Source organism: Egretta garzetta, unplaced genomic scaffold (genome assembly GCF_000687185.1).
Source record: "Egretta garzetta isolate BGI_Z169 unplaced genomic scaffold, ASM68718v1 scaffold11, whole genome shotgun sequence".
NCBI classification, from domain to species: domain Eukaryota; kingdom Metazoa; phylum Chordata; class Aves; order Pelecaniformes; family Ardeidae; genus Egretta; species Egretta garzetta.
Window position 1 is genome coordinate 3,095,545 of NW_009258621.1, and position 13,403 is coordinate 3,108,947.

At 41.5% G+C, this 13,403-nt stretch overlaps 1 protein-coding gene across 1 annotated transcript in view; it reads right to left on the minus strand.

Moving 5' to 3' along the window:
* Window positions 1-9,877, minus strand: part of LOC104134627 (follicle-stimulating hormone receptor) — an 83,255-nt gene extending 73,378 nt beyond the window's left edge. Inside the window, 1 exon segment of the mRNA XM_009648204.1 lies at window positions 9,726-9,877. Within this exon segment, the coding sequence (XP_009646499.1) occupies window positions 9,726-9,877 (152 nt within the window).
* Between the last annotated feature and the right edge of the window lie 3,526 nt (window positions 9,878-13,403).

Below are 13,403 nucleotides of genomic sequence, written 5' to 3' on the forward strand. Positions count from 1 at the left end.
ATTGATCGCTTCCCAGTAGTAAACAAGATGGAAAAAATGGATTTGGCTGATCTGTGCTCCTTTTTTGCAGCAGTGAAGAGACTTGGAGATGCCCAAGAAAGCAGCACAGGCAGTGCTTCCACTGCTGGAGCCAGATTTGCTTAATTACCTCAGTGAGCGTCCACGGCTGTCACAGACACGAGCGCTTCCCATTGAACAGGGTGCCCTTTGACAAAGGCTCTTGTCCTTAAACACACTTACTGGGCTACCAAAGGCAATAACCCAGTATACTTATATCATGTGATGGTACAAGTGAAAAAAGAAATCAAAGCTTACCCTGAAGTTAGCACTGAAATCCAAACCTCTCAAAGCCAAGGGTAGGCAAGAGTGCTACACCAGGGATCATTTCTAAGCACAAGCCATAGCACAGAACATCTAACCATTTAAAGGCTTTCAGAAGGTGTCCAAAGCAAGTCATTATAATCCTCAGCCTGCCCACCTGACAATCCTTTTCAGTGAAGAAAACCAAACCCAAATAGCTACTTATCACATCTTCCCATCCCATGCTCCTGATTTTGGAAAAAGGGACAGGCAGACAGCCCCTCCCTTCAATTGCTATTCTCTCCCAGCTGAGCCTTGGCCATTTTATCAGTTAGAGCTACATATACGTGCTTCTGCTTTTCATTCTTATCTTCTTTGCCTGGAGTCAAACTGGTGGAAGAAGAGGTTAAGCACACAGACCCCCCGAGCACATGCGTAGGGGTGTGCAGGCAGGCACCCTTTGGAGAAAGGGTGAGGGGAGGTTGCCTGATGGGCATCCCACTGTATCCCCTGTTTTATGTTCAGAACATAAATACAGGACACCAGAAACTTTCCTGAGGAAATAAGCACCACTTTCTCTTCCAGTCTTCATACAGCCAATCCAGTTCTTCATTATACTCTACTATTTCAAATAAAAAAAAATAAATCTGCTGACAATCGTTTGGAAGTGTATTTCCTCCTCGTTCCACTCTCAAAGAAAAGATGAATCAAACACTGAAGACTTGGAAGTTTTCCCCACTGAATGTTTATGCACGTAGTGTTTTTGGAAAACCACTGACAATTCATAGATTTCTTACAAATAGATAGCTACAAATTAATTCCAATTAACTGACTGTATTTGGGCAAGGATTCATATCAGAAAAGACATCCCTACATGTGCTATGGGGGAACTTTACGTCAGCAGGACTGTTACAGGAGCAATGCTCCATAGGCATTCACAAAACAGGGTTTCCAGGGAAATACGCTAAAATACTGTCTAGTAACCTCATTCTTGTGAGCATAAGGGAGCTGACAGAGGTGAAAGCTTCAGCCTGAGGCTCACCCAACGCGAACATGTTTAAAGTCAAGGCTGCCCTGTCTATAGCAAGTTTTGAATATGTTACATTCAAGGATATAGCATTATTTAGCTAATCCAGGCAAAGACAGAAAGCCTGGAAAGCTCAATATACTTATGAAAAAAAAAAAAAAAGGCTGTTTCATACTGAGTTGGCTTGAAGACTGTTTTCCTTTCACTCAGAAACATATATCCCTCAGAACACAATAACAGGCTGTAAATTATCCTGTAGCTAACCAGGAGCAAAAACATCTGAGTGGCTTGATAAGGTAATGGGAGATAAGAAGGATCCATACCTTCCAGGCTGAGCAGCTTGAACACCTAAGGATGTTTGGTGGAAAACTTTACGCAAAACCAAACAAATCACAAGCTTTTCTGACCCTAGAAACCCCAAATCATGGAAGCTGTACCTGACTAAAGCCAGAAATTGGGGCCCTTATTACAGTGTATGCAAGACAATTAGAATAAATCATTTTCTATACTCTTACATGAAATCCAGGCTTGACTCAGACCTATAATTTGAAATAAGCTTCATTTTAATGACTTAAATTTCACTGCTAATAAGAGCAGTCCAATCAAACTACAGCCAAAGAGTGTGAAATAATTTATAGGTTTTGTCTGAAAAGGTCAAGTTCTTAAACAAAGAAAAGTGACTTTTCCTACCAAAGTGCTTGCCCCTCACTATGTAAAATTAATAGACCGCTCTGAAAAATAATACCTGTCTTTTGTGCCCAAAGTGTCTTGTTTACCAAACACACGCACACACATTAATTACCAATCAGCTGCTGCCAAAATGAACAACACGTGGCTGACAGGGGTCCCCATTGCCAGGCAGTGAAAATGAACTTAGTTCTTTCCACTGAAGTTAATGAAGCTATGACAATTTAAATTAGCTGTGAACCTACCCCAATTATCTTTTAGCTCGCCTGCACAAGGACACTCAGGAAAGTTAAGCAGAACTAACTAAAAAGCCGTCAGGTTAGAAGAGAGTGAGGCATGTTGAACTTTGCATGGATTTCTTTCGCTCCTCAGTTGGGTGTCTAGCAGGTTTGTTTATTTTTCTTTGCTATGCTAGATAATTTGGTTTGGCTTTGCAGGACCCGCCTCCTGCATACAAACTGCTGGCGCTTAGAGCCTCTCTCGCCTTTGGGATGTGTATTCAACTTGGCAACTCTCTTCTGTGCAGCTGTTCTCTGTGGCATTCCTCATCCACCCTGTTTTTCACCCTTGTTAAGCTCTCCACATAGCCAGTATTTTCAGCGGTGCACCAGCCCGGTGAGACCCCCCTGGCATCTGTGAAGGAACCCCTTGAGCTGCACAGCAGACTTTCTCCTGCTGGCTTATCGGGCGACACGCTTAGTGTGTGATACTCTTCTAGAAGAATTAGATTTGGAGCTTTTAAGGAGATCTTCTGCTGGAGATCCCTTCTCCATTACATCTCAGAAATGCTGCTGGGAAGAGCAAGTATACGAGAAGCTCTTTTTTTAATTTTTAATTTTTTTTTTTTTTTTTTTATTTAAGAGGCATGGCCTGGGTTTTGAGGGAGATAATAACCTTTATTCTTCAGGACTGCAATGCTGATATGACTTTGCTAAGGGCCAGATCCAGAAAATAATTAATTCAAATTCCCAAGCTGTCATTTATAAACCTGAGCGAGGAGCTGAAAGCATATCGCATGGACAAATGCAGATACAGGGATAGCGGATGAGTTGTCCTAGCTTCGTGGCTCTTACAGTATAGCAGCTTGTACCCTGCTGGGTCAGAGCATAAGGGGCTCTCACACACACACACAGACACACACACACTCTGCACCCCCCTCACGTTTAAATACCCTGAGCTCCCTGTGTAAGGGATGGAAGGGCAACTCAGCAAAGCTGAGCAACTGCAACAGAAACACATAAGCACTTTAATGTCTTTCACTCTCATAAAAGCACTCTTCAAAACTTTCCCCTAGAGCTCTGATTATGCTCTGCTCTCCCAGCTAGCAGTAGTCATATCTGAGTATCAATAGGATTCCCTGGGCCACAGTGTCTTGGCCTCCCTGGGTGGGATGAAAGATGAAGTTAGTACATTTTAATATTAGAAAAGAGAAGGCAAAAAAGTCTAAAATACAGAGGTTTAATACTATGCAGTGAAACCTGATGAATTGTGAGAAGCTGTCATAAGGGGAGTAAATGAAGCTAGGAAATCATCCATGCTGTTGAAGAGTTTGGTGTGGCATGCTATTCAGAGCAGGGGAAATTAACTGCTGCACGACACCGGTGAATTCATGATTCCTCAAATCTGGTTCGTGATTCATGTTCTTCCTGGAGAAGTAAAAGACAGACCTCCATCCTACTTTGTAATGTCCCCTAGGCTTACCAACTTCTCTATTTTAACTACATTTTAGTTTAGAACTACTTACTTCTGATCTTACCAGGGCTTTTCTCTCTTGCTGTGCCTCTACGCTAAACCTTGGTATTTACCAGCTCGCATCTCATGAATAACATCACTGTCAAACTTTCCTAAGTTATAATTATATGAAACAAGATTTGAACAGGGAGACACCCAAGATGAAGACACCATATCTGAGACAAGAAAATGTAACACCTACAAATGACTAGTTTAATCTTCCAAACACTTTAGAAAAACATTGATGATAATCTCAGTCAATAGGCAAGTTTTGATTCTTTGTAGGAAGAGAAGCAGAATACACCTAAAATGTCTAACAGAGAGGCTTTATTTCGGGATGTGGGGCTGCCCAGCCCCAGGAACCCATTTTGCCTGGTATCAGATGCGTAGAGGTGCGACACAGGCCCTCTGGTTTTTGTGTGTCTGTGAGACAGGCTGCCGGGAAAGGCAAAACCTGTACATCGAGAGAATGTCTCTGTAGCTGACCCCCGTGAAGGGCATCAGCTGGCATAGACCTTGGTACCCTCCCAATGCCACAGGCAAACAGAATCAAGTCTCGTCTTTCACTGTGTTTCCCTGGAAGAAGCTTAGTGATTTCACAAGTCATACACTTGCCATTAAATTTTAAGTGAACGCACTTTCATTTCAAAGATACATTAGATACATATGCACACATCTATAAATCTTCACACTCGGTCATACGTCTCTCACAGACGCATCAAGCAGCAGTCCTTGTAAGTCGTGTGAAAGTCCTGCACGTGTATTTATTGCCATAATATCACGGGTAAGCCAGCAGAGAGTACTGCCCTGCAAAGCAGCCCCTATTGCGTGCTGCATACCTCCTCGTGCTGAAAAGCTCCTGAAGCTTTGGAAACCGGAGATATGTACTTGGTAATTTATAGTAGCTGAGGATCTGCCCTGCAGAGTTTATTATCCTTCTTTAGTGGCACTTTTCTTCCTTTTCTTTCTCCTCTCTTATGTTCTGCCTATTTCTTTTTATCCTCCCTATGAAAATGTCAACTATAGAATCCAGCATAAGCATTGGACCACTCCACCGATATACAGCCAGTGACTGTACAGCAACCTCGGTAGGTGCTTTCCGCTTCAAGGTATGAACTGATCATAAATTTGGGAAGAAAAGAATGTAGCACTAACTATAGACTTTTTTCTACCCTAACAGAAGCAATGCTGGTTTAAATTTAAAAAAAAAAAAATATCTTTAAATAGCATGTAATATGGTTTCAATATACTCTGCTGTGCAAGTATTCTCATCCCCTTCTGATAATATGTGGGTTTGTTGATTAACTATATGATCAACCACCATAACACAGGGACTTGAAAGCTTCATGGGTCTTCATTTTGTTAGCTTATTTTATCCTCTCCACACCCTGCCTTTCTTAAATTCGGGTCAGTCCCCCAGCAGAAACACCTGAGCAAGAACTCTAATTCTTTGCAGGTTTCAGTGGCGTTTCGACTTAAGTGTGAAAGCATAAGAAACGTTCTAATTGCAGCTGTCAGTAACGGAGTGGCAGGGGGGGTTCACATCCTCCGCCGCTTCCGTTGCAGGGAAGCACATCTGACTCAGTACATAACACAGGACTTGCTATTTCAAGGCAGCCGCTGTTTTAGCGGTCAGACATGTACTCATCCTTGACTTGATAGTCTAAAATAAATATCCTTGAGCAATTGTACAAAAACACCTATGCAGGGAGCAAGTAAAAAAAAAAACCCCGCTGTTTATAGTTTGCAGATGCTTGGGAGAAAACACTCTGCATAACTTACTTCTAAACTGCTCAGACAATGGCTAAACTGGTTAGTGAAGCCAGGGAATGGATTTTAAAATACAAACCACCATGCGATCAAGCCTAGGCCTTAATTATTTTACCTGCAGTTTGCCTCTCTCTTAGATAGCACTTAGACAGATGGGTGCCAAATGATGGACCATCTCTGTCGGCAATTATTCCAGTCGTCTCAGTTGCTCCTTTCTAAAACTGGCACCAATCTCCTGCTAGAGCCTCTGGCACGCTAACACGTTCAACAATTCCTTTTAATTAGCTGAGTCACACATCCAAGTTTGCAAGCTTTCCTTGAGGAGCCTCCATTCTCAAGAGATGTTTCTTATATTGCCTCCACAGCGTAGAAACCATCAGGCAGAAGGTACCAGCTGGTCAAAATCTACACGCTGCTGTGGGCTGCTTCACTCATACACTGGCTAAGGGTGGCTAATCATCAGGAAGTAAAGTTTAGGAGTAGGAGAAAATTAGGAAAATAACAGAGGTGGAGGCAGTTTCTCTTTATACCAAATACAATATGACCAAATTTGATTTCCTAATACCTTTTTATCACAGCATTAGTTACAGGATGTAGGTAAAATGCTGATATCAATATTTCTTTCACAAAACTCTGCAGGAGTGCAAGGAGAATTGGTCCAAGCAGCCTTTTTCACCTCCCTTCTTAAGCTGCCTTGTACTGTTGCTTTATTTTCTCAAATCAGAGGTACAGTCTACTGCCCAAATGGCTTCACTTACCTGCTGGGGTAGAGCTCTCTATTTCCCTGGGATACGCTAAGAGTGATTTCAAGCGCTGCCGAGATGAGAAACTCTAAAGCAAGGAAGGGTGCTGTAAGAGAATGAGGAAGCTTTTCCTGGCATTTCTAGTTGTAATTTCCAGTTCATATTCATATATTTCTGCTTAAAGTCGTTTGCTAAATCTTAAGAAGGATCCCTTCTGTTCTGAGAGCAAGTTGGTTTTTTGCACTGCTTTCTCAAAGCAAGATCTCTAATGGCTAAATGAAACTTGGTAAATACTAAGGCTAGATTACAAAGCTTGACACTGGATTTTAAAACCGTTTTAAATCTGCAAGGATTAAACTGCCTTAGGTGACTACTGAGTTGCTCCGCCTCTCTCACTCTGCAAGGCAATTAATTGTCAATACTCTGACACAAATGAACCTAAGTTTCCCCTCTGAACTTTCGGCCTCTGATTTCTCACAGATTACCTCTAGAGTTGTAAGGCACAGCCATCTAGATTTCTCACAGGCATTTCAGTATCTATAAAAAACCCCACCAAGAATACTTCTGTCCAAATCCTCTTCCAGGCAAAGATTATAAAGCAAAACAGCTAATAACCACAGCCTCCCCTGCAAACACTCGGAGCATGCCAACTGTAGAGTGCTTGCAAATCTGCAAGGAGCGATGGACAAACCAAGCTGTAACTACCCTCTCATGAGATTTTTGGGCTGGAAGTGAAGAAGTAGACGTGGCAGCAAGAAGAGCAATGAAAACCCATGGTTTCTGATCCCTGCTCTGTTTCCACATGGTAAGTACAAACTGAAATCCGTCCCTGTAAGAGGCTGCCAGCCCTCCCCTCTGAAACACCCTTGCCAAAGCAGATGCTAATCCAACCAGGAGCAAACCCCCGGCTCTTGTACCATGCTGCAGAGCCCACGCCCACTGTGGAGCATAAGATCTCACTGTTGGGAAACCAACCACAAAGAAACTCATCACGGCAGCATATGCCAATGGCCAACCCTCAAAAAAAAAAAAAAAAAATTAATAATTAAAAAAATCAGCCATGGCAAAGAGCATAGATAATGGTTGTTGAAGGCAATATTTTTACCATTATCTTGAGTTTTCTTAGCAAGTAACAGAGCTGGCTGCCACATGCCAGTGTCCCAACTTAAGAAAAAGCTGTAGTGGAACAGAAACACACAGAAACAGGAGAAGTGCTTGAGGCTTATCAGGCTCCTGCTCTCTCTCCAAAGCTTTCACCAGTATGTTATTCAACATCTGAAAGGCACAAGGAAAGGACACTAGGATAGCTGAGGAAAGCTATCAAGACCACGTAAGAGAAGGTGAAGAGCTCTAAGAGTACTGAAGAAAACCCCCTCCTTTACGTCAAATGAAAATAGATGCCACCCAGCACTCCCAGAATGAGCTCTTAAGTGAGAAAAGTACCTTTCAGGAGCTGAGCTTAGCAAGAAGTCGTCTCTGCTTTTGTCCTATACAGGGTCCTTAGACACTGTAGGTGCCTATGCTCAAGTTCCTAGACTGATCTTAAACCCCTTTTGACTCATTGAGGCTTTCTGAAGAAACATAAAGCAAGCTTTTTCTGTTACCAACAGCGCATTTGAACAACTCCTGGAGCAGTGAAGTCTATTTTAGTCACCTGAATCACCCCACTGGGCACTCAGTGGAGAGATGCATAGGAAGGCGCCTTTCTGGAGTCCCCCTTTGACCTTGAAGGAAAATCTAAGGTTTATGTGTCCCTTAATAGCTCTTCAGCTAATATATATGGCTTTAGTAACATTAACATTTGCTATATTCAAAGCAACTCTACAGAGTTTTCTCGGACAAGTTCTCAAGCCATGCTGAAATCAATCCCAGGTCTATACTGATTTAACAGGAAAATAATTACCTCCCAAGGAACCAAAAGTTGGTGTAAGTGAGAAAAGAGTCCAGTTGAGCGATTCTAACTCTACTATTTTGTGTCGCTGCCAGAGGGGAGGATTCAGTCACTGTTTTCAGCCACACTGATGTTGTAGTCAGCCCATTTGAGAGAATACACGCTCTTGCTGAGGAACCCACAAATTAGCATCCTCAACAAATGCTTGAGAAGTTAACAAGGATTTGCTGCAAATAAATCCCATTTTACTAACAGGTGCTTTTTGGCAATGTAAAACTTTACTTCTTTGCAGAAATAATTATAAACTGCTTTTGCTTAATCCCCAGAAGGCAGACCTTAACTGTGTAATCTAAAGAAAGAATCAAAGCAAAATTAAACAAAATTAGCAGTGTATGCCTGGAGCACAGTTCACTCAGGATTTAGATGACCTAAATCACAGATGGATTATTTTTCCCTCTAGTTGCGAGAATGATTTAAACTTTTACTGACCTTCTGTGGTTAATTCAGACATTTTTCTCAAGTTTTCACCGCGGTCTACTTATTCAGTGAGCATAACAACTCCTCCTTCTGAACGAAACGTAACTTCTGCCCTAGGAAAACTGTGGGATAGTAACCACAGATATATTGTGGTGCGTAAAATCAGGATGGGGGTGTATTTTTCCAACTACTGACATATCATTCTTCCTCGTATCCTCCCTCCAGACTTGCCACTCCACTTATTAATCAAAGGATTTATCCAGGACTGCTCCTTTCATTTTTGCTTTAGGTCCTAACAATGTCAGATGGCTGTGGGTGTAGGCAAGGGGTGATATAACTTGCTTTACAAAAAATTAAAATGAAAACAATCGTTTGCACGATTACATACTTGCTGTTGCGTAAGCTCTTTTGCTCGCCTGTGCTACTGACACAGAAACCAGCTGTCATACAGCATTGCTCATGTTACTTTATGGAAAACAAAGAGAAGCTTTAAGATAGATAAAACCCTTCCTTGGGTAACACAGTACGGCATCTTTACGTGGTTCACTCTCTCCAACTGCAGTCGTGCCGCTCCTCTGATAGAGGAGGCTCGCTCTCTGAATGTTTATCAGAGTCCTCTCTCTAATGCCTTCACGATTTTAAAAAGAAAACATTAAGTTGCCTCTTGGTAAACAAGCACAAACCTTTGGAAAGCTCCCACAGTATAAACACGAACGCTCATCATCAAGTGGTTTGGGGCAGACAAGTTGCACTACATGTTTCGACAACGCTAAAGAAAACTGTAAAGAAAGCTTAGGCTTTATGCTTCAAATTACTGTCACAGCACCAAGGAAGCTTGTTTAAAATTTAGTCTGCGCTTTGCATTATAACATACCATATCGTTTCTTAACAGAGATCTTAAAATGAGCACGATCAGAGTAACGGAGAGGAGCTTCAAGATGTAATTAAACGAATGTCGGAGGAAGGGCTGTGCTTTCCAAACAGCTGGTGTAAGTCTCCCGAGCGACTCCCTACGAACCCCGACCCTTGGCTTGCCAAGAAGCAGTTTGAGAGCCAGCAACAAGGCTGCTGTTTGCAACCATTCCCTCTCCCTACTTACAGTTCAGTGGTGTTGGCGGGGATGTCCTGGGGAACCTGGACCACCTTACTCTCCTGACAAATGAAGACCCTGCCCGCGCAGCGGCAGGAGTGGTGCTGGCATCCCGAGCAGCCCGCCAGGAAAACCAGAAAACAGGCAAGGACTGGAGACATCTCTGCCTTCACATCTGTGCCTGTCTCCTTCATCTCAAAGGGAGGAATGCAGAGACCTCCCAGTCCAACTCCCTGAATGGAAGATCCGCCCCAAAAGCTGGGACAAACCACGTGGCTCTTGGGGGATGACTTCTCAGCAAGTTTTGGTTCATGGCCCCAGATTCTTTATGACCTTAGAGCAGGGATGGAAAGAAGCAATGATGGTCTTCCATGACAAAAGTATTTTGCATTTTAAGTGGTGTTGAGATCATGGGGGCCCGCCGAACTAACCAGGGTGCTTTTGACTTGCTGGGTATCTGCACTGGGAAAGGGTTCTTCCTTCTTAGATACTCTGTTTTGCATATCTTGTTTGGTAAGACCAAGGGACAATGAAGCATTTTTACTTTCTACAGCCCAGGCACTTTTGTCCCTGAAGGAAAGGCACTATTTATGCTCCCCTTCATGGATCCAAAAGCCCCTGCTTTTGTGTTGCTCCTAGGCAAAAGAAGTGTGTTATTTTTGTATTTTATAGGGTATATAATATATTTGATAGGTTAAAAGCTATACAGTCCTAAAGCCAGAGCTAAATAACACGCCTTTATTTTCAACTGTGATTATTCTTCATGCACTTGCTGATTCATCTCTTTTTCTTGGCACCTTTATAGGAACCCAAAGAGGAGAAAATGTCACAACCCCAATGGTCCCTGGAGACTGGTAAACTAATTCCGTCATCTGGAAAAACACCCAGAAATATGCAGAATGGCTATTTGTGACCCATCAGAAGGAAAACAGCTTCAAGAATACCATGATAAGGCCTGGATATTGAATCCCGTCTTTAAGTCCTTATTTGTTTGGTTCACTTCTTGACTGAACTAAAAGATCTTTCTTGTTACACATATTAATCCTTGGGGAAGGGACCTAACTAACTCTGTCCTGGCACTCAGTCATGCTACACCAGGCTATCATCTGGAATCATCAAGACACCTGAATGAGAAATTTGAGATACAAAGGTGGGGGGTTGTTTTGGTTTTGTTTGTTGTTTTTTTGTTTTTTTGTTTTGTTTATTTCTTTGGTTTGTTTTTTTTTTCTTTTAAACTCTGAATAGCTGTTTCAGGCACACAGCTTTTAAATCACGTGCATTTTAAGTGAGCTGGATGCTGTGGGTAATTCTGCTGAACTTGACTCACATTCAATCCTTCACATTGCTTGGAATGATTTTAATCTTGTTAAAAGCAGCTGTTAGGTTGTTATTTTTGGTTTTTTAATTGTATTTTTTTTTCTTCTCCCATCATCAAAAAGCATAAGCAAACGTAATGAGGCACAAGACAGAATCTTTTCTCTGAAGTGTGCTGGCCGAAAGAGTCTACCATTCTCACCTTTAAAATAAGCATCAAAAAGTAAATGTTTCTGAAAGGAGCTAATTATGATTTTCAAAACTAATACAACTGGTTCTTTAAGTTACCCTAAGAGTTACACTGAGTTTACCAAATCTCACTAAATATTTGTTATTTTTCCCCATTCACTTAAACCTACTCAAGATAAGAACACTGATATTTACGTAAGAAAGGTAAAAAAAAAATCATGACAATCTCTTTCTAACAACAGTAAGCTTGTAACAAATTGTAAGAGTATTCATTTATCTGTGTGTGTAAAACAGTCCATTTTGCTGAGGCGTTGAGTAAGTTTCATGAGAACTACAGTGACTGCCAGAAAAAATGTTTTCTGAAATATTACTGACTTTTTCCTCCTATGTATTCTTTCCTCTCAAAGATCTTAGACCTACAAGATCTTCTGAAATGAGTACCACCTTTACTTTCCTTCATACTCAGTGGGATGAAAGCTGCAGAAGTCAGTCCTATGGTCAAAGAAATTCCCATATAGTAAAAAATTGCTGTAGTCCACTGCAAGTTGGGCTAACTAGGCACTTCAGGATTAAACAAATGCTAGGAAGACAACTCATTTGAGGCTTTTCTGGTTTTGTCTTTTCAATAGCAAGTCTCCAGTTTCTACAGCTGTAGACTGAAAGTAGGCTGAACAGCCCCTGCCCCCCCGCCGCCCCCAAAAAACCAAAAAAACCCAAATCCAAACTCAAAAGGTGAAGCCTGAGGAATATATAGTGCACAAGAACGTCTGGTTACAAATGAATGTTAGTCATATCTCTTAATCCTGAAATACATCAGTATAAATGGTCATGTTATACTAATGAAATGGATAGTAGTATTTATGATATAGTTTAAAAAGTGGTAACGTTCTCTGAATGTCAAAATAATTTGCACCAATATGAAGACATTGCAATTTGATTAACTTTGAATCTAATATATCAAACTACAATTTTTTTTTTTTTTCAGATGATAGTAAGAATTCTTCCATACACAAAAGTCAGATTAAAAAAACATCACTGGGCTACAAGAGACCTTTCCAATTTATAGTGACTTTCAAAACTATATCAAGCGTGTTTTATTTTAACAGAACTAGTAAAACATAGATGTTTTAAAATCTGAGGTCAGGCCCAGAAGCAAATAATGAACATAATGCAGAAGAATTGGAGGAAGGTTTGCTCCTCCTTGGTTTTGTTTGGCGAGTACACATTGCTCTGCTTTCATTTACAGCAATTAAGAGTCAGATGCAGATTATTAGATAATACAACCCCCCCCAAACCCCAAGATGCTCTTGAAATACTGTGGAGATAAGACTTTTATGGAAATATCCAGTTATCATTAAATTCAATAAAATCAGACTAGTACATAAAGTGGAACTGACATTTCATTCATATTAGAGCAAACACTAATTCAGGACCACGCTAAAACTATCTGAGGATAAATGGAGATTCAAAAGGATTTCCAGGTTGTTACATATATATGATCTAAGGTCTTGAAGAATAGACTCTCGTGTCTATTAATTTTGTGAACCAGGGATCTCTCCTGATTTCTGTTCACGACTGCCAAATGACAGCCAGCCACATCACTTCAGCCCCCTGGATGGGGATGATGACCCTCTCTTAACAGCCGTGTTACCCATTCAGGAATACAACTGTCTCCTCTCAGGAAGAAAATCTGTGTAAATGAGGGGAAAAAAATGCCAAGATACCTCCTGGTCTCTTTCTGGGAGGTTGCACTCACAAGCCCTCCTTGAGCACCAGGTTGGAACTACCACTGTGCCTGAAAACCCAAACAACCTGTTTGTGGAGGGTTAGTGAGAGCTACTTAAAGCTAGTCATAAATGTGGCTCACGTCTTTGTGCCATCACAGGGTTTGTTTCATGCTTTTCCCTCAGTAGCTTGTTCAAAGCAATGCAGGGGGCAAACTCATGCCTCCATAGACCTGCCCAAGCTACCCACTCCTATGCTGCCTCAACTACCCATCACCTGCAGAGCTAAAGGCAAGGAGCTGAAAGTATAAATGCAGAGATGATGGTGCTTTCAGATATTTATAAGAGCCTTTGCATCCCTTTGCAGAAGAACTGTGCTCCAGCTGGCAAATTGGTCTTGAGAGTGTAAACTGTTTTCCTTAGTAAGGAAACAGAAATTTCCCCAAATTGAAACACTGTA